This window comes from Equus caballus, chromosome 15 (genome assembly GCF_041296265.1).
Source record: "Equus caballus isolate H_3958 breed thoroughbred chromosome 15, TB-T2T, whole genome shotgun sequence".
Lineage (NCBI taxonomy): Eukaryota > Metazoa > Chordata > Mammalia > Perissodactyla > Equidae > Equus > Equus caballus.
Genome location: NC_091698.1, coordinates 66,587,011 through 66,614,807, shown reverse-complemented (window position 1 = coordinate 66,614,807; position 27,797 = coordinate 66,587,011). Strand labels below are relative to the sequence as shown.

Below are 27,797 nucleotides of genomic sequence, written 5' to 3'. Positions count from 1 at the left end.
AGACTTCCTTTAGTTACTATTTCAAAATGGCATATTGTTCAGGTGGAATTAAAATAATTAGTATTTAAAGAGTTTTCTTTTGTGATAATACTATTTTCGAAATACTTCTTAAGTGAAGAACTAAAATTTAGGAAGTGAAAATATCACAAAGCAGAATGGAAACATAGTATCTAGCATAGTATTCTGTACTTGAATGTTCATTCCTCAGTAATTTTTTTTTAATGAATATCATACTTCACCCTTCAACTTTTTGTTCCATATAGTTTGATAAAAACACCTCCTTTGTTCAGTTGAAAAAGCTTAACAATATGTATAATTTGGGTATAATTTTCTCTTTGCATTTCTAATCTGATTGGCGACAAATTAGGGCCAGATTATACTTGCTTGAAGTACTCTGCTTAGGGGTCTTGTGTCCTTTGTTTTTTCTTCTCCTTTCCTGGTTTTTCATTTAGTCTGGATTAAGTACTTTATAAAGTATGAAACTTCAGTGTTTATAAAATAATTTCATGTCTACTGTCTCTTTTGAGCTATTGACATGAAAACGATGGTAAAAAGAGGACATATAAATCCAATTGCAACATAGTAGGAGAGACAAAAAAATCCCTGAAAGAAGTTCAGGTGGGAATTACATGGAGGAAGTGTAATTAAATTAGGCCTTAAATATTAGGGTTTTGGCTGAATGGTGATAGGGAGAGTAGATAGTCCAGAGAAAGCATATAAATAGAAAAATGCACAGGAAGTATTTGAACAGGATTAGTCTGGTTTGGAGTAACTTCAAGTAGATGAGCATTAGCTTGAGGATGTAGCTATTGAGTGAGATATATTGATGATAGCATATACTTTTTTTTGTCTTCCTTTCATACTTACCAAGCAGTCTAGGTGGGATGGCACCTAGTATAGTAGTTAAGAATGACCTCTGGAGCATCTCAAACTCAGCAGGTCAAAACAAAAACACAAAAAACCTGCCACAAACATTGATCTACCTCCAAGATGAATAACAGACATTTTCTCTTTCAATATTCTCTATATTATCAAATAGAACTAGCATCCACTCAGATGCTGATCCTGTCTACTAGAAGTGACAGCTAGACTACTTAGCTGTATATAGCTGCAGTTGATGTGGCTGCTTAGAATTCAGATTATATTCCGCATAAGTTTATTTAAAAACTTGAATGTTTGTTAGGGTATTACTTTGTAAAATGCTCTGGAGATAGTCTAATTAATAACATAAATATCTTTGACAATTTTTAGCATAAATATATTTTATTTCAGTAAGCGTACATATAGGGTTAGTTTAGTCCTATTTAAAATGGACTCAATTCTATGTTAAATTAACCTTACTTTTGGGGCTAGTGTGTGGCCTAGTAGTAAAGTTTGGCGCGCTCTGCTTCACCAGCCCAGGTTCTGTTCCTGGGGGTGGCCCTACACCACTTATTAGCAGCCATGCTGTGGCTGTGACCCACATACAAAATAAAGGAAGATTGGCACAGATGTTAGCTCTGGGTGAATCTTAGGAAAAAAACAATATATATATATGTATATATACTTTTGTGTCATTTTAGAAGTACATATAAAATCAGTATATTAAATCAACCAGTATAGAGTCCTAAATTTTGCTTTCTAAATTTGACATTGGGGGCTGTTAGTAAGATAAGATACTGTTATCTGCCTTTATTGAAGGTATTTCTGATTATGAATGTGCTTTTAAAAGATGCTTATTTTCAGTGGAACAGTTGGCTGTACGAAATTTACTGCATGGTGACAATTATGGCTTATCTTCAAGGCATTGAAAATGGTATTACACGTAAATAACTTTGATGACAAAGAATACCACCAGTATGTATTCAATGCCAACCAAATTTACCTTTGGACTTTAGGATGTTAGATCTGTTGACTTTCAGGTTTCTGTAACTTTGTTCCTTTCAGCCTTACTTTTCAAGTGCAGCATAAGACTATCAAAGAACCAAAGTGCTAGTTGGCTAATTGGTTACTATATGGATTGTAGCACAGGTGATATTACTTCTAATTCTAGATAGTAAGGATATTTCCCTCCATTAGTGGTTATTTTTCTTTTTTGATTTCTGTGCTGTCAGTTTTTTCAGCTTTTAACGTATTTTTGTTCAGACACCTCATTGATTACAATCCCAAAGGTTGAGAAGTTGGATTTTCTAAGCTAGAATTACTGTGAGAGCCAGTATTGCTTCTTTTCTGTCACTATATTCAATAACATGTAGGATAAATTAGTGCTATGTTTTAGATACCAATAGAAATTTACAAATTATTTTGTCATCAACTTTTTTTTAACACTTACTAGAAATAGCCATTTTTCTTGTCAGAGAAGATGGTTTTCACTCAATATAGATCTTCTATGGTACTACTTTTTGAAATCAGTATTTCTTTGTATGAAAGGGAAGGTTATGTGCTAGGGATTCATTGTAAAGGAAAGCATTTGGTCTTTATACAGAAAATATCAGGTTTGTTTACTGGTTAGAAGCAAATGTGTTTCATTTTTTACTTATGGAGCTGTTGCTTTGTTTTAACTTCCCCAAGAAACTAATGAACAACTTAGACTTTTTTCGGGGGGAGACAAATGCTGCAACAATGTGTAGGGAAGCTCTATATACTATGTACAAATAGCACAAAATTATTTAGATAGAAGTGACATTTAAACCGTGGTTTACACAGTATATCTGGGCAAGTTAGGGTAGGAGAAAAGTGGATTCGGTGGAAGGTTACCACAACAGAATTTTCCCCCCAGATTTTTGTGTTTTCTGCTTTTAGCATGAGTTTGAGAAAGGTTTTTTCCCCCTCAATTTCATTTCTTTTTTCACCCATATTGGAAAACAGTTTTCCTATGAGACAAATCTTTGACCCTTTTGTGTTCTGCTCCCCTCCTCCTTTCTTGACTGGAAAATGCAGCTGCACACATTTTTTGTTTAGAGACAATGGATCACATGCTGTGTCACCTAAATCTATGACCAAGAGGCAGTTTTATTCCTAAAGAGACCATAATGCTTCAGTTGTCCTGGATACATGACATCATGTAGCATTATAATCTAAAATACGTCTTTTTGCGGTACATTTGGAATTTGAATCTACCCTCTTATCTCAATATTGGATTTTGTGGTATGAACAGTATTTTTAATAGAGATTCTAATCAAAACAAAGAATGTATTGTTAATTCAATAGGAAAGGTTTTGACTTCCTTCTTTTTATATGTCTTATTTTTTTTCTTACCTGAGGGTTACCAAAGTTATTAGCTATTTTGAGTCAATAGAGTATCTTTAAAGTTCTAACGTTTCTTAGGTTTGTTACATAGTGCCTTGCAAATAGTATGTGCTCCGTACACTTTCTTTTGCTACCAATGTGATAAATTAACAAGAAGAAGATTGTTTTTCTTTTCTTTTTCTTTCTTTCTTTTTTTTGGTGAGAAAGTTTGGCCCTGAGCTCACACCTGTGCCAGTCTTCCCCTCTTTTGCATATTTGTATATGGGATGCCACCACAGCGTGGCTTGATGAGTGTTGTGTAGGTCTGTGCCCAGGATCCGAACTTGTGAATCCCAGTCTGCCAAAGTGGAGCACATGAACTTAACCACTGCACCGCCGGGCCAGCTCCTGTTTTCCTTTTTTGAAAATGAAGAATTTTAGGAAATAATTAGTATCTGTAAACTGCTAAAATATTTTATGTTGAGCTGATTATAATAAGCTTATTATACTGTTGAATAAATCTAGGAAATATAATGCTGTGGCTCCTAGTCTTGAGAAATGATACCTTATTATAATTAATTAATAAAAATAGTTAATTCTTGAGATTGGAGGTGAGGAAAAGAGAGGGGAATTGAGTGGAAATTTCTTTTATTATATAATATATCTTAATCAGAGACAAAGCTTAAATTACAGTAAAAAACTGAGGTAATTGCCAGGCAGTTCTAATAAAATTCACGAACATTTTGGATTTCTATGCTATGCCCTAGTTTTGTAGATTTTTTTTCTATGAAAAACTTTTTTTAGTGACTTGAACTAAGTGAATGACTGCCTATTTCCCTTTGCTAGGGTTATCTTAGCCCAAGTCAGTGGTTTTTTTATATTGGTTACTTTAAAGTAATTGGATGGGAAAGCCACAAATCTGAGGTGGGGCCTAGTCCCTGGTTGCTCTTTTGATATTTGTAAGATTGTTTGATTTTACTGATGACATTAAGTTCTTGGTGGGAGGTAAAATAAGTCGATAAAAATAGTTTCCAAATGTCTTAAGACCACATAAAAAGACAGAATTAGAAATTGTAAATGTGTTTAATTAAATGTAACCCAAAAAATCATATTCATTTGACGCATGCTTCAGGAATTTAGATATTTAAAGTAATTGTTTATAATGAGACTGATTTTAAATAGGAAGTTAGAATGGTAGGGTGAAAATGGTGTGAAACAACTTTATCTGTAGGTCAGATGCTGCCATGTAGTTCATGGTTAATTATCCCTTGCTTTAAGCATAGAACTGACTGCCAATATTCTTCAGAGCCTCTTGGTACAATTGCTCAAGTGTTGGTTTCAACTTCTTCCCCCTTCTAGTAGAACATAACAGATGGCATGGTTTCTTTTGACTCCAGTGTAGTAAAAGCTTTTTAGAAACAGCAAAATTGATTTTCCTCATTACTGAGTAATGAGGAAAGACATATTCAGTAATTGCCTCAGGGGTGCAAGGAAAAAAATAAATTGGAATAAATTTGCTTTGGGATATCCGGAATTGACTATCATATTTTTATTTTGACCTGAGTCTTTTTTCAGTGCTATTTTTTTTCCTAATAAGAATTTCTAGATAATATAATGGATTAAATGTACATTTTTAACAAAAAATCATCTTGCAAACAATAACTTATAGATTTAGGGCTCTAAGAAGTATATATAGGTAAGATTAAAACTTAATTAAAATTGAAAAGTGTAGGATGAATAGACTCAATAATGTAATTTGAAAAGCATTTTTTAAAAGTATTAATAAAACATCATTATTAGAACTGAGTTAATTGCAGCTATTCCTCTTTTGCTGTGGATCCATATTACTTACTAAAGTATACACTAAAAAACTTTCGTATTCGTGAGAATTGCTAGACTGAGAGCCTGACTTTTTGGGTCATTAAATTTTGTGTTCACGAACCTATATTTTTAAAGTACTATAGATAATATACTGAAATTCAAAATATAAATAATATCTTGAAAGTAGAGAAGAAATTATTATTTTGAATATTTTAACTTGATAAGAATTCTGTAACAAGATAGTAAATTCTGAATGAGTTTTATACAAATGAATGTAACTATATATGTAGGTATTTATATTCCTGTCCTGTTTTGATTATAGCATTATGTTTGCCAATACATCTTTTCTTTTTTGTTAAGAATGTTATTACTAGTGAAAACTCAACATATTTTATTTCAGAGATAGTGTAGTTATTTTCTTTATTTTTTATAAATTTTGTGTACGTGTGTGAGAATGTTAGCATCAGGCAGATCTGTTAATAAAGGAACTTAGACTTTTTGGGGGCTATTAAAAAATACTAAAAAAATTCTGAAAGCTTATATGGTTTAAGTTAATTTAAATTACTTAGACTAGAAAGATTTGAAGAAGGGTCTGTCATGTAGCATGATTGGTAAAATATTGACATAGCATAACGGACAAAGTTCATGGAAACAAGTAGAATAAGGAAGTGAAAGTCGCATCATAAAGAAAATGATGAAACTTACTGCAGCCCTCTTCTCAGAAGTCCTAATTTTAGTTGCCTGCCTTGCCAGTGTGTCACTGGTCATAAGGGAGACCTATCCTTAATACTAGAGTGTTTTTTAAAAACTTCCAAACTTTAAAACATAAAGTATTGTTACTGATTTTGTACCCTAATTTTTGTATCTGAAAGATAAAACGTTTATAAATCTACTACTTTAGGAAGAAAGCTAACAATAATTTTAAAAATTAGTAACAACAGTAATAATAATTATCATGTGTATAGCTAGTATTCATTGTGTATTTACTCTCTACCTCTGTTCTAAGTGCTTCATTATTATTCTCATTTAATGTGTACTGACAATCTTATGAAAGTAAGTACTATTAGAATTCTAAATTGGTAAGATCTTACGGCTTCTTGAGCGGCAGAGCTGCGATTTGAACCCAGACAATGTCTCTTCACAGCTCATGCTTTTAACCCTCTGCTTCACTGCCTTCAGTTGTGATAATAGTATCAAGAATAATGATATAGATTTTACTTTTATGATTTTTTTTATAATGTGAAATTCTTATCCTTCACAATTTTAACTTCAAATATGCTACTCCCTCAAATTTCTGTTCAGTATCTCCTAGTATTACATATATTAATCCTTGTTCAAGGGAGAAGCCTTTTGTTTTACAGTTGTACGCTACTTTACCATAAAATCTAACAACTACAACAGCAGAGCCATTAGTGGAGTAGGAGTAAGAGATTTCTTTTTGAAGTTTCATAGAAAAGGGCCAGGAGAGGCTATTCTGAATAGCATATCTCTTATACGTCTCTTTCTCTACCTTTTATCCATATTGCTAGATGTAGAAATACCGTAATCATAATCCGGTATAGCTATAACTTTAGCTTTGGTATATATTTTAAATTTCTATATACATTTAGGTACTTCTGACATTTTGAATTTATAATATAATACATTTCCTGCTTATCAGGAGGTTACTTATTCTGTATCCTTAACTGTTAAACTACAAATAGACAAAAAGGGACTCCTGAGTAGTTGGAGAAAAAAATTACAAAGTTTATGCATTAAATTCGTGCACTTAAGATGAGCTCTTTGCCTTGTCAGATCTTACTTATTGTGATCTTATATGAAATTCTAATGAAATTTACCTGGCTTTCCAGTCTGTAGCAGATAATGGTTCTATAATTCCATCTCTGTGATTTAGAAATTTAAAATACTCTGAAAACCAAAAGTTTTCTTTTAACCCATTTAATGGCAAAACATGATTTGAACTAATATAACACTGCTTATGGTCTTTATTTACCTCCCTCTTCATGTGAATATACATTTTGCTGCAGAAATATTAGTGTGTTTATTAAGGGGTACTGCCTCAGACCTTACTGATACATCATATAACACATCATATTTGCATTGTAGTCCCTTTCTAAAATCCAAAATATTCTGAATTCTGAAATACTTCAGGGATTTCAGATAAGGGATCGTATACTTGTATAATCAGGTGCAGTGACGATAGGACAAATGAAGACTAGGATATAGAACTAAGAAGATTAGTCCAATAACTCAAGCATAGCAGTGTTCGGCCTTTTAGTGTGGAGCCATATTTCTCACCTTGAATAATGTATGGATTTCTTTTAAAGAAAAAAATTGTAGGCAGATTCCATTTTCAGAATCACTGACTTTAGTTCCTGAAGTAGTTTTTTTTTGTCTTCATTTTTCTTTTTGAAAATGGTGAAATACATTATACTATTATTGAAATGAAAGCACAAAATGAAAATTTGCAAAACTTGTCACTCCCAGAGTGTCTCCATGGGACATCCTGATTTGAGAAACTGATAAAGTGGCAGTTAGTCCTATATCCTTGAGAAATCCCTATAAGTATTATTCTTTATCAAGTTTTTGTTTATAGTGATGAACCTGAATCATAGCTAAGGGTTTAGAATATCTTTCATATATTTAAAGAGTATGATTTTTAAAAGGGATGAGAAGAAGCACCCTCTTTTCTTTTTTTGCTGCCCTGAGCTAACATCTGTTGCCAATCTTCCTCTTTTTACTTGAGGAAGATTTGCCCTAAGCTGACATCTATGCCAGTCTTCCTCTATTTTGGATGTGGGCCACCACCACAGCATGGCTGCTGATGAGTGCTATAGGTTCACGGCTGGGAACTAAACTTGGGCCACTGAAGCAGAGTGTACCAAACATAACCACTAGGCCACGGGGCTGGTCCCAAGAAGCACCCTCTTTAACAAAATGTGCACAGAATTTTTTTTTTTTGAGGAAGATTAGCCCTGAGCTAACTACTGCCAATCCTCCTCTTTTTGCTGAGGAAGACTGGCCCTGAGCTAACATCCATGCCCATCTTCCTCTACTTTATATGTGGGACGCCTACCACAGTGTGGCCTTTGCCAAGCGGTGCCATGTCCGCACCTGGGATCTGAACTGGCGAACCCCTGGCTGCCGAAGCGGAACGTGCACACTTAACCGCTGCGCCACTGGGCTGGCCCCTGCACAGAATTTTTGATAACCACCTTCTACCTCCAGGCAAATGTCCTCTATCTACTTCCAGTTGGGAATCACTGTCATAATGAACGGAGTGAGTTAAATTCCTGAAGTGTGCTGAGGCAGAAGAAACTTAAGAACCAATGCTGTAAGATACAGGATAACATACATTAGAGATATTACCATCAGAAACTAATGTCAATGTCTATTTCCAGCAGTATGGTGAACTAAGTACCTGGACCAGACTTTCTGCTGAAAACAACCTAAAATGCTAGACAAAATGCATCAATGCTCTGGCACAAAAGTAAAGAATATTTAGACCGAACACTAATTGGAAACTCAGTGAGGTAAGCTGAGTACTAAAGCTGGCTGTTATCTTGAGGATATTTACGAAATCAAGTGAGCTTCTGTCTTCATGACCTTGTGGGGCTTATGGATCAGGAAGCAAGGCACAAACCTAGCTAAGGTAAAACGTCAGCAGGAAATAGTCTTCTTCATTAATTTGGAGCCCTGTAGGGCTATACCTTCTAGGTATAAGAGTGATCTAGAAATTATTTCCCTTCATGTCCCCAGGGATGACAAGGAAAATTGTCTTTCTAGAATATTGCTGCTGATGGGAAAAATAAAATCTCTACTGAGAATTAGTTGCCACAAACCGGCCCTCACACTGGTTTACAGCCTGAATTGACACTAAACGTCAAGCTAAGAATTTAAAGTGATCTTGGATTGTTACTAATCCCAGGGCTCTGACAGAAGCAACACAAATCATCACCATCAAAGAATTCCTGTTGGTAAAGTTCTAATGAAAATGGGTGGCTTATAATAAAAATTTACAAACCATCCAAGGAAACAGGGCACAATATAAGAGAATCAGCAGAATCAAACCTGCAAATAGTTCACATCTTGGAACTATCAGATGTAAAATATAAAATAAGCATATTTAGGGACCGGTCCAGTGGTGCAGTGGTTAAGTGCACACATTCTGCTTCAGTGGCCCGGGGTTCGCTGGTTCGGATCCTGGGTGCAGACATGGCACTGCTTGGCACACCATGCTGTGGTAGGCGTCCCACATATAAAGTGGAGGAAGAGGGGCACGGATGTTAGCTCAGGGCCAGTCTTCCTCAGCAAAAAGAGGAGGATTGACAGATGTTAGCTCAGCGCTAATCTTCCTCCCCCCCCAAAAGTATATTTAATATGTTCAATGAAAGCTTAAAAATGAGGAAAAGAGCAAACATTTTGTAAAAAGAATCAGAAGTTCTAGAAATGAAAATGTTCAGTAATTGAAAGTAACATTCAAGGAATAGATAAAAGCAAATAGACCCCTGTGAAGAAAAATTGATATAATGAAAGATAAATCTGAAGAAATCCAGAATGCAACACAGAGGGACAAGAAAATGGAAAATATAAAAGAGTTTAATAAAGGAGAAAATTTTAGGAGAAAATGGAGAACACTTTCAAAGTAATATCAGGGTTCAAAAGGAGTCATGGAGATAGAAGACCATGAAATGATGTACTCAGTGAAAATAAATCTTAACAACTATAACCTATTCTAGTTCAACCTAGAATTCTATAAGTAGCAAAAATATCTTTCAAGAACAAGGGTAAAATAAAGACATGCTCGGAGAAATAAAATCTGAACATCCACTAGCAGACTACTTTTTAAGTAGAAGGCAAAAGCTCATAGGGAGTCTTAAGATTCAAGAAGGAATGGTGATCAAAGAGAGTGGTAAGTATATGGGTAAATCAATAGAAATTAACTATATAAACATTAAGAAGAGTGTGTTGTGGGGTCAGGGAAAAAAAGAACTAAAGTACCAGTTATTTTAGTTATTTACTAAATACCAGTTATTTTATAAACCAGGAGGAGGTGATTAGAGCTAGTATTTGAAAGATCTTTTTAATACTCAGGAGAAGCTAAAGGTAACTTTGGATTTTGATAAGTATGCAGGGTAAAACTTTTCAGGTAACGCTTTAGTAATGGAAATAAATATATAACTTCCAAGCTAGTAGGTGCTAAAAAATGGAACCAGAAGAATACAATCCCAGAGAAGGCAAGAAAAGAAGGAAACAAAGAGCGGAACACCAAATAAAGCGATAGAAGTAGATTCAAGTATATCTATGCCTTATATTTTAAAATGTTCAGCTATATATGGGATTTAGAACAGGGACTACAGGGAAACAAAAGGAAAGGATGTTGAAAGTAAAATAATGAAAAAGATATACCAGGCAAATATTAATGGAAAGAAAACTGGCATATCATTTGAAATAGACTTTAAGACAAGTAGAATTACTAGAGATAAAAAGAATTGATGTGTAATGGTAAATGTTTCATTTTTCCAGGAATATATAGGTTTTAAATTTGTATGCAACTAATAGCCATAACCACAAAACAAAAAATAACAGAACTACTGGGAAAAATTGACAAATTTCACCAGTATAGTGGGGAGATTTTAATGTATCTTCCCCAGTATTTGATAAAGTAGACCAAAAAGAAAAAAAATTGGTAGGAATATAGAAAATTTAAACAGTATAATTAACAAGCTTGGTACAATGGGCATGTTTTCATCTAATCGCTGTGGAAACATCAACCGAATCATGAAAATTGACGACATACTGGACCATCAAACAAGTTTCAACAAATTTCAAAGGAGTAGCATTCTATAGGCCACTTCATTTAAGATGAAAATCACTAAGAAAAAAATCACACGGAAATTAAGAAACATTCTTCTAATTAACTCATGAATGAAAGAAGAAATGTTAATGAGGCTTGGACTGCATTTTTTTGTTGTTTTTGGTGAGAAAGATTCACCCTGAGCTAACAATCCGTTGCCAACTTTCTTGTTTCTTTGCTTGAGGAAGATTATTCCTGAGCTAATATCTATGCCAATCCTCCTCTCTTGGTATATGGGATGCTTCCACAGCATGGCCACTGAGTGGAGTAGGTCCACACCTGGGATCTGAACCTGCTAACCCGGGCCACCCAGGAGGAGCTCACAGAACTTTAATCACTCGGCCACAGGGTCGGCCCTGAGCTTGGACTGCCTTTTGTCTGGAAGAAGATGTTAGGTCATTCCGTAGCTTTGCTTTTGGCAAACATAACTCTGAGAAATGGCGCATGTAAAGTCCTTTCATTCTTGGCATACCCTGCGAGAATGTGCAGGGATGCTGGGGGCCAATGGCAGATTGGTTCTCCCAACAGGGAGAATGAAATTTTTCATAAATCATGCTGGAATTCATATATATTCATATATATATGAATACATATATATGTACATATGTATTCATATATAGAAAATGAAATTGGATTAAAAAATACATAGATTTTTGGTTAATTGAAGACTTAGATGTGAAAGGTAAAGACTGTAAAACTTTTAGAAGACAATAGGGAATAAAACCTTTATGAATTTGATGTAGGGAAGGAATTCTTAAATGAGAAACAAACTACAGTAACCATAAAGGAAAGGGTTAATAAATTCAACCATATGAAAGTTAAGAATTTTTTCATTAATAGGCAATTAAGAAAGGCTGAAAAGATAAGCCACCTACTATGGAAAGATATTTGTATCACATAAAAAGATTAGTATCCAAACAATACAAATGACTTCAATAGACAATAGAAGAGGAAACCTAAATATTTATTTGCAAGTTAGTTTTCTTATATATATGAAAAGATATTCAACCCCATTACTAATCTGGGACATGCAAATTCAACTGCAAGGAGATACAATTTCATAGTCATGAGATTGGCAAGAAAAATATTTGATGAGTATGTGGAGCAAACAGAATACACATGCATTCCTGGTAGCAATTTATCATTAGCAGTTAGAGTTGAAGAGAAGAATACTCTGTGATCCAATAATTCTGCTCTTTCACATATATTCTGCTTTTAGCTGTATATCCCAGAAAAATTCTTGGCAGTTGTGTTCCAGGAGATGTGAACAAGAATGTCCATAACAATACTACTTGTAGTAGCCCCAAACATAAACAAAGGAATGTCCTTAAGAGTATAATAAATTGTGGTATATTCATAAAATAGAATACTAGTCATCTGTAGAAATGAATGAATTACTGCTGCAATAGTGTTAATGAATTTGATGGGGAAAAAATAAGTTTGAGTACAATTCAATTTAATATGTTGTTTAAAAAACATAGAGGGCTAAATAGAATGTTTAGGGATCCTAACATGGTAAAACTATAAAGAAAAATTTTTTTTGTTTTCTTAGTTAAAAACAGACAAAATAAGTAAAAAAAAATCTGTGCAGTCATAACCAACATTTTGTTTTTAAGAGGTTTCTTAGTTATTTTGGGCAAAAAAAAAAGCTGTCAGTGTAATACCTCTACTGGTCTGTAATCCAGCATCTTATGTTTTAGACAATACTGAAAATTCAGTGCCTTAGTTTCCCTTCTCTTATCCAGTCTCTGTCGAGCATTTCCTCTCAGACCAATGTTAATTACCAACCTAAGCAAAAGTGCTCTCCTCTAACCTTTTGGAAAATGGTCTAAGAATTCCAGTATAGAATTTTATTTTTCTTGTCCTAGAGTAGAATATCACTGTAAAATTGAGTGTAATATGCAGATCTCTGTTAGACACCTTTAACAGATGCACGAGCTGCACAGCTGTGAAAAAATGGTACGTTTTAATCCTGAGCCCTCTTCTCAAGACACTGCATGGCCAATCCACAGTGAAGCTCTAGACAGGGGTTCCAGAGTGATTATTGTACTGGGTTTATTTGAACTGTCCACTTTTAAAATTCTTCTTGTCAGAAAAAAATTCTGATCTTTCCTGAAATATAGAAGATTTGGAGTCTTAACACAAATATATACTTTGCTAAATTGTTTTATACATTTACCTGATTTTGTAGCAATGTCTTGGTTTTAGAACGTGGTTTATTAGTGGATGTGTTCATTACTTGGCTTATGCTAGTTAACACTCCTAAGAAATTAGAGTACATTTTTCAAATCCCACATCATATTCTCTTGCCCTTAAATGCTGATTTAGAGTGACATTTATTGTGTGTAACAATTATATGTGGTTTGTTGAAGTATTGTTCTTAAAAGATTAGTAAAAGGAAATGTTACATCACTAAACCAGATTTCCTCTTATTTCTTTACTTGTTTTGCTTTATGAAGCAACTTCCATTCACGTTATTAATGATCTGCTACAGAAGGGTTTCAGTTCATTTTAAGAAGTAGTTTCTCGTAAAACTAGAATTTTCTAGATAAATAAAACTAAAAGTTTTCTTGATTTTGGTGTAAAATATACAGACCTTTCTGTTGTAGTATTACATATACTTTTCTGAAAACCCTAAAATATTGCACCCAGCTGACGGGTCAAGTCACCCCAAACCTGTGAAGCTTTGTAACCAGAACACTAGCAGTAAATCTTGATAAGAATACTAGAATATTTTGAAAGATATATTAAATTTGTTACAAATAAAGAAATACTGCAATCAATTTAGGATTTAAAACAAAAAACAAAGGTAGCCTGATGGCAGGGTGTGCAAGGAAGGGTTGAAGCTACAGGGTTAGAGAGGCCAGGGTAAAATGCATTAAGATTTGGAGAGAAGAGCTCATTAAGCACTTTCAGGAGAATGCATGTGTCCAAACTGTGCTAAGAGGAAGGAAGAAGATGGGTTGAATGAGAATTGTGTACAGTACTATATTTTCAATAGCTTGCTTCTTTACACTGTTAGGCTATTTTGGATTCAGCTCTTGTTAGTAGTATAAAAACATAGGCTGGGGAAAATCACGTACAAACCAATGTGATTTTCACATTGTACTAAAATCTTTCCCCTATTTACCAGTGAGCTCATTTGTGTTATAGAAAAGCTTGGTAACAGCATAGGCTGTACTAAGAATATAAGAGATGGTTTCTGTTTTTGACATCAGCCCTTTGATAAGTCCGTGACCTTTTTGTGATTTGATTTTTTTGAAATGGAAATACTACAACTAAAAATAATCTAGCACAACTTTTTCCCCATTGAGTATATTGTTTTAATTTTAAACTATAAAAATAATAAACATATTAAAGAAAAACTGGAAAATAGAACAAAGAAAAAAATTACCAAGTTACTAATATAAACTGTTAGCTTTTTGTATAGTTTTTACTTTTCCTCAGTTTCTAATTAGCTTTTTTGTTTAGTTTGCAATCTTCAAGACAGTCATTTTTAATGACTGCTGAATATTAGATCGAATAGATGTGCTTTAGTTTACTTAACTATCTCTCTAAAATAAAATATATATGTTGTTTATAGTTTTCTATTATCTTTCATAATTCTTGGATGAACATCTGTGTGTGTGTGTAAAAGAGAGGGGAGAGGGGGCTGGCCCCGTGGCCCAGTGGTTAAGTTCGCGCGCTCCGCTGCAGGCGACCCAGTGTTTCGTTAGTTCGAATCCTGGATGCGGACATGGCACTGCTCATCAAACCACGCTGAGGCAGCGTCCCACATGCCACAACTAGAAGAACCCACAACGAAGAATATACAACTATGTACCGGGGGGCTTTGGGGAGAAAAAGGAAAAAATAAAATCTTTAAAAAAAAAAAATTATAAAAAAAAAGAGAGGGGAGAGAGAGAGAGAATCTTTTTCCCTATATGAGATTATTTCATTGAAGTGACTCATAAGTGGAATTATTGGGTCAAAGAATATGAGCTAACATACGTGCCAATCTTCCTCTATTTTTTAGTGTGTGGTCTGCCAGCACAGCGTGGCAGCTAACAGAGCGGTGTAGGTCTGCACCCAGGAACTGAACCCAGGTCCCTGAAGGGGAGCACACTGAACTTAACCAGAAGGGCACCAGAGCTGGCCCTAGAATATGACATTTTTAATGATTCTTGCTGCATATTGTGTTAGCTTTCCAAAATGGCCCTAGGTCTTTGCCTAAAATTGTATATTATGTATTTTTTTAAACCATTGCTAAACTAGGCAAAAATAGATATTTTTATTGCTAATATTTGGCCTTACTACATGCCCAGCACTGTGCTTTGCATTTCTTTGATCATCAGTGAAGTTGAATATTTTCTAATATATTTATTTTCTATTTATATACTTATTTGTGGGAAAGATCATTTGCCTGTTTGTTTTGGTAGACTTAGTGTTCTAAGTGGATGGTGTTCTAAAGTATTCTAACAGGATGGTTTAGAAACAGCTCTTTTCTCTCCTTGAAAATACAGTGACAGTTCAAACCTTACTAAGAGAATGTGAGACTTTCATTGTCAGTACTTGATTTTTTAACTTTGCTTGGCTGTACACTTAGTGTAATCTTTGGCATATTTACTAAGGTGTATTGCTTTACATCTTAAAGTAATGGGATTTTATTCTAAACTTGTTATTCAGAGGAATAACATATATTTGCAACTATCTGAATCAGTTTCTGATGAGAGTATCTGTCATCAATATATTCTCATATCTGTTTTAAGTAATATTGCTAAAAATGTAAGTTCCTTAAGAGGTTGAGTGTACTCTAATGGACAAAAAACTTGATTATTGAGCTCAGCCTGGTTTATAATTTTTGCTCTACTTTTTGTTAGCTTTAAAACCTCAGGCGAATGGCTTGCTTCACTTCCATTTCCTTATTCATAACAGTGAATTTCAGTTTTCTGATTGTTACCACTGAGGATGTTTCCTAGCATTAACAATTTGTTTCTAAAATAAAGTAACTCTTAGGCAGGTAGCACAGCGCTTGGTACATAGTAGATGTATATGTTCATTATAAGTTCATTTCAGTTTGAAATAATTAGGATTTGAGTGCCTACTTATGCCCAACATACTAAGATTCATTAGGAATACAAAAGTAAAAGACTTTTACCGTTGTGGAATTCACAGGCTGGAAGAAAGGACCGTATGTAGAACTAACTAGTGGTGCAGAGTAAGTAGAGTTGATGCATTTTAAAGCTGGTAGCATAGTGCCTGTAATATAGTAACATCTCAGTAAATATTGGCCACTGCTATTTGGTACTTTCTAATTTCTATATGTAATAGAAGATAAATGGAGATGGGGAGGAAAGACAAAAGTGAACCATTAGAAATTAGTCATTCCCTTCTTTTAACACTGAGTATTCTTTTTTTTTCAAAGCAAGCAGCACTTTCTTAAATGATTCTCATCCATTACATTTTTTTTTTATTTTATTTTTTCCTTTTTCTCCCCAAAGCCCCCCAGTACATAGTTGTATATTCTTCGTTGTGGGTCCTTCTAGTTGTAGCATGTGGGATGCTGCCTCAGCGTGGTTTGATGAGCAGTGCCATGTCCGTGCCCAGGATTCGAACCAACGAAACACTGGGCCACCTGCAGCGGAGCGCACAGACTTAACCACTCGGCCACGGGGCCAGCCCCTCATCCATTACATTTTAAAAAATTCCCTATGGTTAGAGAGACTTTGGTGGTAAAATGAATAATTTGGTCTGTTACATAGGACAGAATCATCTCTGAAGTATATTGTGTGCACATATGTGCGAATGTTTATGTATGTGTGATTTTTTATAATTGAAATAAAAACCAAATTTGTTATAGTTTGATCTTTCACTTTTTACATTGTCTTGGTGTGTCAAGTTATAGATACAGGTGTACATGAGAGAGATAGGAACTAGATGTGGAGAGAACAGTGATAAGATTTAAAATGGGTAGAATCAGATCATTGGTGCTCATGGATGATGTGTATACACTGTTAGCAGGATGATGTAGTGGTTAGAATTTTGGTTCTGAAGTCCGTCTGCCTGGGTTTAAATTCTGGTGTTTTCAGTTACTAGCCAAGCAACCTCAAACAGGATGCTTAACCTCTCTCTGGAGTCGTTTTCCTCATCTATAAAATTGGGTTAATACTAATGCCTACTTTCTAGGGTTTAATTGATGGTTAATTGAGACATAGCACAATGACTGGGCTTAAAAGTATTAGCTGATGCTATTGATAATTGAGTGTTCAGAGACTACATCTACTAATAGCTACCAGAATCCAGATAGACTGTGCTACATCTAAAATTGACCGGTGTTCATAATTCTTTGAGTAATTTGCCAGCTATCTTCTAAGTAAAATAAAACTCTGGAGGTACTTCTCTTATTCAGTTATATAAGCATAAGTAGATTGAATAGGATAACGGAAGACACAGAAGGTTTTTCACTGAATTCAGAAACAATGTACCTTTATGAACTATTGAAAATGAATTAGTTCTATCACTTTTCTCTTTGGTCAGTTATTCTCCCACGTCAAGTTTTGTGAATTGAAGTGTGTTTCAGAAGGAAAACAAAAGTCATTTGAGAAAAATGGAAATAAAAAGGGAGAGTTTAGGAACAGCTTTTTTTCCTCTCCTTGAAAATACAGTGATTTTTCACACTTTACTAAGAGAAAGTCAGCCTTTCAATGTCAGTACTTGATGAGATAATATAGAATGCAGAGTTAAAAATACGGGAATTTACAAAAGAAAGAAATTTCCGGTAAATATAATTTTGCTGGTAATGAATTTTAGCAAATAAGAAATGTTTTTAGTATGATATTCTATAAAAAATCAGATATTGTTTATCCCTTTATAGTAAATATTTCAGATTTGAAGAAAGAGTTATTTGGAATTTTTGTTTAAGCAATATTTTAAGTTTGCTTACTTTTTTTTTTTTTTTAAAGATTGGCACTTGAGCTAACAACTGTTGCCAGTCTTCTTTTTCTTTTTTCTTTTTCTCCCCAAATCCCCCCATTATGTAGTTGTACATTTTAGTTGTGGGTCCTTCTAGTTGTGGCATATGGGACGTCACCTCAACGTGGCCTGATGAGCGGTACTATGTCCACACCCAGGATCCAAACCACTGAAACCCTGGGCCGCCAAAGCAGAGCATGTGCACTTAACCACTCAGCCACTGGCTGACCCCTGCTTACTTTTTGTATTGAGCCATATGTATGGCTGTTATAGTAAAGTCATAGATCCTTAAGATGCGTAGATTATACTCTTGTAATTCAAAGAAATAGTCTGTTCATTTTTAGTAATAATAGCCATTACTTATTAGGTGGTTACTGTGGGCTAGCAACTTTAATAAATATTCAAAATACATTATTTAATTTTATTAATATCAACCATACATGTGGTGCTATAATGTTACATTTTATTTACAGCCATTTCAAATAATATGAAATAAGTTCTGTTCCTTGTATTGTAACCTTTAGTGTCTTTGTTATACAAATATTGGTCTTAAATATTACGTAGAATAATTGCAGAATTTCTCTGATTTGGGGGTAATATGTGTTTTCTCTGTCTATGAGCTTAAAAATCTTAAGTATTACATTGATTGATAATTGTTTCCTTTGTTGCAGAACTATAAGAGTAAATGGGTCCAGTAATTGGAATGACTCCAGAAAAAAGAGCTGAAATCCCAGGAGCTGAAAAGGTTGCAGGATTAAGCCAGATTTACAAAATGGGAAGCTTGCCTGAAGCTGTTGATGCTGCCAGGCCAAAGGCCACTCTAGTGGACAGTGAGTCAGCGGATGATGAACTCACAAACTTGAACTGGCTTCATGAAAGTACTAATCTTCTAACAAACTTCAGCTTCGGAAGTGAGGGTCTTCCCAGTGTTACTCCATTGTATGACATAGAGGGAGATGATGTGCCATCCTTAGGACCATCTTGCTATCAGAACCCAGAAAAAAAATCAGCAACTTCAAAGCCCCCATACTCCTTTAGTCTTCTCATTTATATGGCTATTGAACACTCTCCAAATAAATGTTTGCCTGTCAAAGAAATTTATAACTGGATTCTGGACCGCTTCCCATATTTTGCTACTGCACCAACAGGCTGGAAGAATTCTGTTCGACATAATCTGTCCCTGAATAAATGTTTTCAGAAAGTGGAAAGAAGCCATGGCAAGGTCAGTGTTTATGAAAATTGCTATGTTTGGGGAGGTGGGAGAGAATTAACATGCAGATTTTAAAATATGAGGAAATCAAAGGAAGACAAAAGATAAGTCAGATTATTTCAGCTTGAGCTTAATTATGTTCATCATGTGCTTTCATTGGAGATGTTTTTAAATTTCTTAAATATTGCTATAAATCTAGCAGAATTATGTTCAGTCTACAGTAGATACATAAATTAGGTTTTTAATGTTCCAGTTTTTCTTACTTTCTATGGCATTCCTGTCACTCTATCAATATATTCTTGTTCAGGGTGACAGTCTCTGCCCTATAATTGGAATGTAGACCATTTACATTCATTGATATGTTTGGGTTTAAATCTATCATCATGCTGTTTGTTTTCTGTTTGCTCTATCAGTTCTTTTTCTTTTTCCTGCCTTTTTATGGATTGAGTCTTTTTTATTTTATTTTTTTGCTGAGGAAGATTTACCTTGAGCTAACATCTGTTGCCAATCTTCCTCTTTTTTTTTTTTTTTTGGTATGTGAGCCACCACCACAGTGTGGCCATTGACAGATGAGTGGTGTAGGTCCACACCTGAGAATTGAACCGGGCCACTGAAGTGGATTGCGCTGAACTTTTAACCACTAGGCCACTGAGGTCGGCTCTGGATTGAGTATATTTTTATGATTCAGTTTTATTTCTACTATTGTCTTATTAGCAATTTTTCTTTTCTTTTTTTTTTTTAGTGGTTGCTGTACAGTTTTCAGTATATATCTTTTTTTTTTTAAAGATTTTATTTTTTCCTTTTTCTCCCCAAAGCCCCCCAGTACATAGTTGTATATTCTTTGTTGTGGGTCCTTCTAGTTGTGGCATGTGGGATGCTGCCTCAGCGTGGTTTGATGAGCAGTGTCATGTCTGCGCCCAGGATTCGAACCAACGAAACACTGGGCCGCCTGCAGCGGAGCGCGCGAACTTAACCGCTTGGCCACGGGGCCAGCCCCTTTTCAGTATATATCTTTAATTTATCAGTCTACCTTCAAATAAGATTATACCATTCTACTTATTATCTGGCCTTTTACAGAAAAAGTTGACTAATCCTACTCTATCTGGATGAATTCCTTTTTCCTGGAGAAGTGTATTTAACATTTCTTATGGTTCCAGTCTGCTAGCACTGAAAAAATTTTTTTAACCTTTTTGTGGAGGATAGGTATACAGTGCTTAGTTGACAGGTATTTTCTTTAAGTACTTTTAAAGATGTTACTTTCTTGTCTTCTGCCTTGCCTAGTTTCTGATGAGAAGTCTGCTGCCATTCTTATCTTTGTTCCTCTGTTTATAATGGTTTTTTTAACTCTCTTCAAGATTTTTCTCCTTATCACTACTTTTCAGCAGTTTGACTATGATGTACCTAGGTGTGTTTTTCTTTGTTTTTATCCTGCTTTGGTTTTTCAGAAGTTATTGGATCTGTGGTTTGTTGTCGTCCATTAAATTTAGAAAATTTTTGCTCATTATCTCTTCTGATATTTTTTGTGGCTCACTTCCTACTCTGAGACTAAATAAAAATATGTTAGACCATTTGCTTTTGTCTCACTTCTTGTTTGCTCTGCCCCTCTTCCTACTCTTTTCTCTCTTTGTTTCGGTTTGGATAATTTCTGTTGATCTTTCTACAGGTTCACTCTTTCCTCTCTTATGTTTGTTCTGCTGATAATCTTGATAAAGGACTTCTTAATATTTTTCATTTCTAGCATTTTCATTTTCCTTTTTAAGCATAGTCTCCATCTCTCTGCTAATATTTCCAACTAGATTCAAAAAGATATTAATCATAGTCATAATGTCTGGTAATTTCAGCCTCTCGTCTATCCCTGGGTCTGGTTTTGTTGACTATTTTATCTTCTATTTTTGCATGTTTCATAAGTTTGGATTAAATGTCAGACATTGTAAAAGAATGGTAAGAGGTAAATATTATTTCTACCCAGAAATGGATATGCCTCTACTTCTGTCAGGTTGTTAGTGTGAACAGGTATTGGTCAATGTAATTAATAATTGAGCTGGGTTCACAGTTTGTGGTTGTCATAGTTACCTCCAGTGTACGGAAGTCTTCAAATGGATTGCCGATACTTTGTTCTTAGTGTGAGGCCTGGAGCATTGGATGATTTTTTATCAGCATTTCTGCTTCACCTTCATCTTTCAGCTTGTGACACATTTGGGGATGGGAGAGTCATTTAATAGTTCTCCCTGTGCTCTTGCCCCTCCCAGAGCAATAGATTGCTAGAGCTTACTACTTGGTACAAGGCTCTGGGTATGGGCAGGGTGGGTATCTCAGTTCTTCTGCTCCAGTTTTAGTCTTAAGCAGGCTCTAGATTGCCTGTGGCTCAAGAGTGGGACTTTCCTTGCCTCCTCCAGGAATTGACAGTCCCTCCCATCTACTCAGAGTGGAGTCTAGAGCTGCACTTATCACTAGCCAATTATCTACATGTGGCTAGTAATTGGCATATTGGACAGCACGGATATAGGATATAACTGTCATTATGGAAAGTCCTGTTGGACAGTGCTGTTCCAGAGCTCAGGCCAATTACCTGCTCATTGCCATCATGGTAGGTAAACTCTGCCTAGTGTAAGTGGGAGATGCTGGGTACAAATGAGTGACCATTTCCTTTCCCAGTGGCAGCAGATCTCTGCTTTGTATCATTGGAGGATCTGGGCACGAGCAGATTTCCTGCCCTTCTCCTAATGACCCATGGCACATTGCCTAGTGTCAGTGAAGTGTGAGGATAGCTGGATTTTGTACTTTTCTCCCAGCAACAGCCATTCTTTGCTTGGGACTGGATTTTTTGCCTGTCTGTCAGTGGTAGACAGCTTTTGCTTCATATTGGAGTTTTGTCCAGGGTGCTGTAGGCAGGTTTCGTGCCTGTCCTATAACGGCACCTGATCTCACCTTATTCTCATTCAGGGCCTGGAGCATGGATGGACTTCACCTGATATCCTTGCTCCAGCCTCAGATATTGGTGGTTTCTGCACATCTGTCTCCATCTCCAAGGATATCTCTCTTAGGTCTCCTTCACTGCCTACAATCTTCCTCTGAAGCACCAGATGGAGGCCCAGGGAAAAATGCTAGCTAGTAAATGCAGACTCTTCGCCTGTCTGGGAATGCCAGGGATGCTGAATTATCTTGCTTGCTCACATGTGGCTTTTAAGCATTTGGTGAAATTTGAGTAGTGTTTCCTTACCTTCTTTTATGCCTGCCACTTCTTCTTGGCTCTGCCAAAGGTAAAACAGTTCATATGTTCCATCTCTCCTCACAGGGACCTGTCATACTTTAGAATTTAGTTCTTTCACTTGCCTTGCAGCCTTAGCTCTCAGATGGGCTTATAAAAAATTATGATTTTGTAGGTTTTTTTCTTGCAAGGCTGGGAGTGATATTCTGTTATGGCTTTCTATACCCCAAGTGGTAGCAGAACTCTCCTATTCTTATTTGGAATAAAAGTTAAAAGAGCAAGTAATTAGGGGCTGGTCCCACGGCCGAATGGTTGGGTTTGCGTGCTCTGCTTCGGTGGCCCGGGGTTTCACCTGTTCAGATCCTGGGCGGTATGGCACCACTCATCAGGCCATGTTGAGGCGGCATCCCACATACCACAACTAGAAGGACCCACAACTAAAATATACAACTATGTACTGGGGGAATTTGGGAAGAAAAAAGCAAGTAAAAGAAAAAAAGAGCAAGTAATTATATTTTCAGGTGACTGAAGGATTTTCTAGGACAGTGGTGCTCAAACTTGAATGTACATATTCATCATCTGGGTATCTTGTTAAAATGCAGATTCTGATTCAGCAAATCTAGAATGGAGACTGAAGCTTTCATTTCTAGCAGGCTCCCAGGTGATCCTGATGTTGCTAGTCCACAGACATACCCTGAGTAGCCAGACGTTAGGACACATCATCATCTGATAGCTCATTTTAAAGGAGGTTGTATTAATTATCTTTTGGTATGTAACAGATTGCTAGTAAACACATTCTCTACTACACATGGAATATTTACGAAGACAAGTTATGTGCTAGGCCTTAAAAAAGCCTCAGTCATTTCAAAGGATCAGTCTCTGTCATAACTACCCTCCAAAATGGTCCCCAAATGAGCCCCACCTTCCAGTATTCATGCCCTGGTAGTGTCCCCTCCAATACTGAGTAGGGCTGACTTGTGTAACCAAGAGGATATTGTGGAAATGGTGGAGCATGCCTTTTGAGGCTAGGTCATAAAAGACATTATGGCTTCTATCTTGGGCTCTTGGGTAACTAGCTTTATGAGAAGCCAGCTACCGTATCATAAGGACACTTAAGCAGCCCTATGGAGATGCCCATATGGCTGGGAAATGAGGCTGCCTGCCAATAGAGTGTGAGTGAGCCATCTTAGTAGTAGATTCCCCCAGCCCCAGTCAAACTTTCCTTTAGATAACTGAAAGTATTGGAAGTTTTGGATATATCTTTTCTAAAGGGCATCATTAGCTTTCACTTTTTAAATGTATCACTTAATTCTTTTCTAATTTTAGACCTATTGTGTTTATACTCACAGTGGTACATAAAAGGGGAACTGTCTACTAGATATTCAGAAATATGGTACAGAAATAGTGGTGATATTTTTGGATTAAAGCTCTAAGTTTGGAAGTTATCAGCATTGATTTTCAGTAGAAGATTCTTAGGAAACGTATGGTATAATGGAAGCTAAGGAGGGTAAGTTTAAGTGTGAATGAGCAACAGTGTCAAATGTTGCAGAAAACTTGAAAATGATTGGCTAAGAAGAAGTGACTGAGACAAGTAGCAGCCAAAAGATCAAGATTCAAAATATATAAGCAGTGGTGTGCTGGTAACTATTTAACAATTGGGGGGGATGGGGCTGAGGATGTAGCTTTTGCAGATTTCCAAGGTGTAAATATTTCCATCCTGGCCAGTTCACGCTATCACTATTATGTCATTAACTGTGAAGTTGATAGATGTTTATAATTAGCACACCACTATATGTAAGGAACTCATATAATTCAATAAGACAAAGAAAACCTAATAGACAAATGGACAAGAATGTGAATAGGTAGTTTACAGACAAGGAAATACATATGGCCAATAAACATTTGCAAAGATGTTCATCCTCACTAGTAAACAGGGACATACAAACTAAAGGACCAAAACACTACTTTTTACCCATTAAAATGTAAAAATTTTAAATGTTTGATAATGTCAAATTAGATGAGGACATGGGAAATTAAATCAGTATTAGTAGTTTTACACCACTGATAGGAGTGTAAATTAGTCTGACCATTCTTGAGGGCATTTTGGCAGTAGTTAGAAATATGCATGTCCTTTGATCTGGCGAATCCAATTCTGATTTCTCCCCTAGAGTAACGTTCATACTTGCATGCAAGGAGATGTATATAAGAATATTCACGGTGGTATTGTTTGTAATAAAAATTTTAGAACAGTATGTCCGGTGTGATACAGTTTGTGGTAGTGATCAAAAGAGACTTGTTCTTGTCCGTAATTTTAAATGTGTGCATTATTTATATCATTAACCTGAGCATTTTTGAGTGCTTAGAGAAAGAAATTAAGGAAAAATATTCCTTATGAACAGGAAAGCATACAGTCTAAGAGTACAAGGAGAGTGTGATAAAAAGGAAGAAGTCATCTTAAGATATAATAATATAAGGATAAATATAGAAATTGTAATATATTGGGACAAAATTAGCAAGCTATCACCACAAGTCAGGGTGGGAAGGAAGGAACTGGTAGGTGATAGTTTTCACAAAAATCAATAGACCATTTTGCTTAAAAGTCTGAAATTTGGACAGAAAGCGATACATTTAAGTAGGAAAGGGAATGCTGGTGGATTTTTTTTTAAATATACTTTTTTTTAAATATATATATTTTAAATATAAATATAAAATACTTCTTGAATCAGTGCCTCAAAATGATAGTATTTCTCTTCCAATCTGCAGAAGGCAGGTAAGTTATACTTACTTCCATTAGACGTTGGAATTGAATTTGACAACACTTTTCTGATGAATAGCTGTTATCTAGTGATGATAATCTCAAAAAGAAGGCAAGATGGCAAGGTTCAGGTCAAACTACAAAGTGGTAATGATATGCAGCCAGCTGGTGTAGCTGCTGATTAGATTCTCCTCTATCGTTAGATTCTCCTCTATCGTCCATACCGTAGTTACTGCTCTCAGAAGACGGGTCTAAAATCTTGCCTTCGTATTTATCTGCCTCAGGATTTTAAAATTACAAAAGTTAAATATGGTGTTTTATTGTTTGTTTTGGTTTGTTTTTATGTTTTAAACATTAACATCAAAGTCTTACATTTACTTTTTAAAATTTTTATAAAGACAAACTAAGACATTATAACTGTGAGATTTTAGCTGGGAAACATGAAATTAGAAGTTTTGCCTGGTTTAGTACAATTTTAGTCTGTACATTTGCATAGTGATGACTTGCTTCAATAGCTGAATTCCAGGCAAAGAGGTGATGCTACCCACTATCAAGTTCACACTATAAGTAAGAGTTATGAATTCCCTTTTTAATTAGTTAATACCTTTTGATTCAGTGGTTTTTAAAACCACTGAAAAAGTAGTCAAGGAGGAAACTATTAAAATGTACAGGGCAAGTACATAAAAACATTTCAGGAATAGAGAACATTGCTTCTTCTCCCAGTCTGTTCTTTACAACTTCCATTAAGATAGATCTTTTCAACATTTATTTCTTAGTACATTTCTCATTTCTTCAAAACCTTCAGTAATTCTCTATCAAATAAGTCCAGAAGCTTTAGAGTTCCAAAATGCAAAAATAGTAAATGAGAGAATGCACACTTCCTGTTTCCATTGCACAAAAGGTTTATCTTGTTATAGGCAAATTTAGTTTAAAACCATTCTTGACTTCTAAAACTCTTTGTTATTTGTGTTGTCATCTAAACACAGTAAAAAAAAAAAAAAAGCCAAAGTTTTTAAGTGAGAATTAATTAAAAATAAGTTCCTTTTTGCTGTAGACTCTAAAACCTAGATTAACAAATACATAGCTTTATCTCTTGTTACTGCTAGTTCGTGAACAGACCCAGTGAAAGGAAGTGCTGCCATGGTAACATAAACCAGACTGTTATTTGGAGACCTTACTCAAGATACTTCACTGCCCTGAACTGCAAGTTTTCAGTACCAGTTCTTCCAATTTGCTATTTCAAGGAAATAGCAATTCTATGATCAAAACAATTTGCAGTTATCTCACAATAGAATTTGAAAAGTAGACTTGAACTGAACAATTTCTAGGAGTGTAATCTCAGGAATAACCAGATAGAATGTGGCTAGAATTATTAAAATAATTGTCTTACTCAATATGCGAAAAATAATTCGTGCATATCTTTTCTCTATGAAACTAAAGTGGTTTTGGGGCAAAGGCTGTTGTGGGTGCTAACATTTAAAGTTTTATTTCCCTTTCATTGAAACACATTTATCATTTGTGCCAAATAACTGAAAATATGTCTAATTTAAGAAGTTTCATCACTTAATCCAAAACTACATTTGTAAAACTTGATGTCCTTTGAAAAAACATCAAAATTTCAAATGCTTTTTTAATATAGTTGATGTGATATCTTGCTGCTGAAGGCCAGAAAAAAGTTTCACCTGATAGTATGGTATGTTTCTTTCTATATTACAGTGTGATATGACACCCATGGTTTTCCTTTTTTTATATATTTAAGTTGTTAGAGTGTTAAAAACTGTCTTGGGGGCCGGCCTGGTGGTGCAGCGGTTCCACTTCTCGGCGGTCCACGGTTCGCTGGTTCGGATCCCAGGTGTGGACATGGCACCGCTTGGCAAAAGCCATGCTGTGGTAGGCGTCCCACTTACAAAGTAGAGGAAGATGGGCATGGATGGTAGCTCAGGGCCAGCCTTCCTTAGCAAAATGAGGAGGATTGGCAGTAGTTAGCTCAGTGCTGATCTTCCTCAAAAAAAAAAAAAAAAACTGTCTTACCCTCAATTACCATATTTTTCCTCAGACAAGAGCTTCTTTCCCTTCTAAATTTACTTTATCTCTTGTTCTTTACTACCTAACTTTTGTCTTTTATTCAGAATTAATTGATTTTTATTCTTATTGTCGATTTTTGTTTAAAACTCCTTCATCTCTTAGAAGTAAAGGAGTAGGAATATACTCTTATTAAACCATATAAACTCCTACAATATGCCAATTTCAGAATAATCCCTTAGTATTCACATATTTTTCAACTCTATGTCACTTACATTTGAATTACCTTATTTGAATCTCATCACAACTCAGTGAAGTGGCCTACGTTTTTTATTTTTCAGATAAAATATGAATGAGAAGGCTGACTCTTAGAGATTAAATAATTTATTCAATATCACATAGCCAATCAATAATCAACGATTAGGACTTTGGTTTTTAAACGTGTGGAAGAGTGTTCTGACATTATGCCATTCTACTATAATAATTATGACATGGTATTCAGAGATAAAAGAGCCTCAGTAATAGACTAATATTACCTTGAAAAAGTATTTGGGAAGTGGAAGCTCTCTGGAATGCATCACATTAAATCTTCCAGCAATCATAATAGCTTACATCGTATAGGATTTTATACAAGCAAAAAGGATCAGGGGAATAGAATACACGTAGATTTTATTGTTGTCTAAGTAACTGTTAATGTAGTTGTAAAGTGTAATTCAAATTTTAAGAAAGGGTTTTTGAAATAGAAAAGGTATAATATAAAAACAAA

At 35.2% G+C, this 27,797-nt stretch overlaps 1 protein-coding gene across 7 annotated transcripts in view; it reads left to right on the top strand.

Annotated features, from left to right (window-relative positions):
• FOXN2 (forkhead box N2) overlaps positions 1–27,797 on the top strand; it is a 57,423-nt gene that overhangs the window by 10,821 nt on the left and 18,805 nt on the right. For 6 of the 7 annotated variants that reach the window (XM_023619119.2, XM_023619116.2, XM_023619117.2 and 3 more), the window contains exon 2: positions 18,508–19,058. In XM_023619119.2, the coding sequence (XP_023474887.1) occupies positions 18,522–19,058 (537 nt within the window). In that variant the 5' untranslated portion in view covers positions 18,508–18,521. Of the gene's footprint in view, positions 1–8,428; positions 8,562–18,507; positions 19,059–27,797 lie in introns of those variants that run through there. The other variant, XM_023619120.2, reaches the window with a different exon arrangement.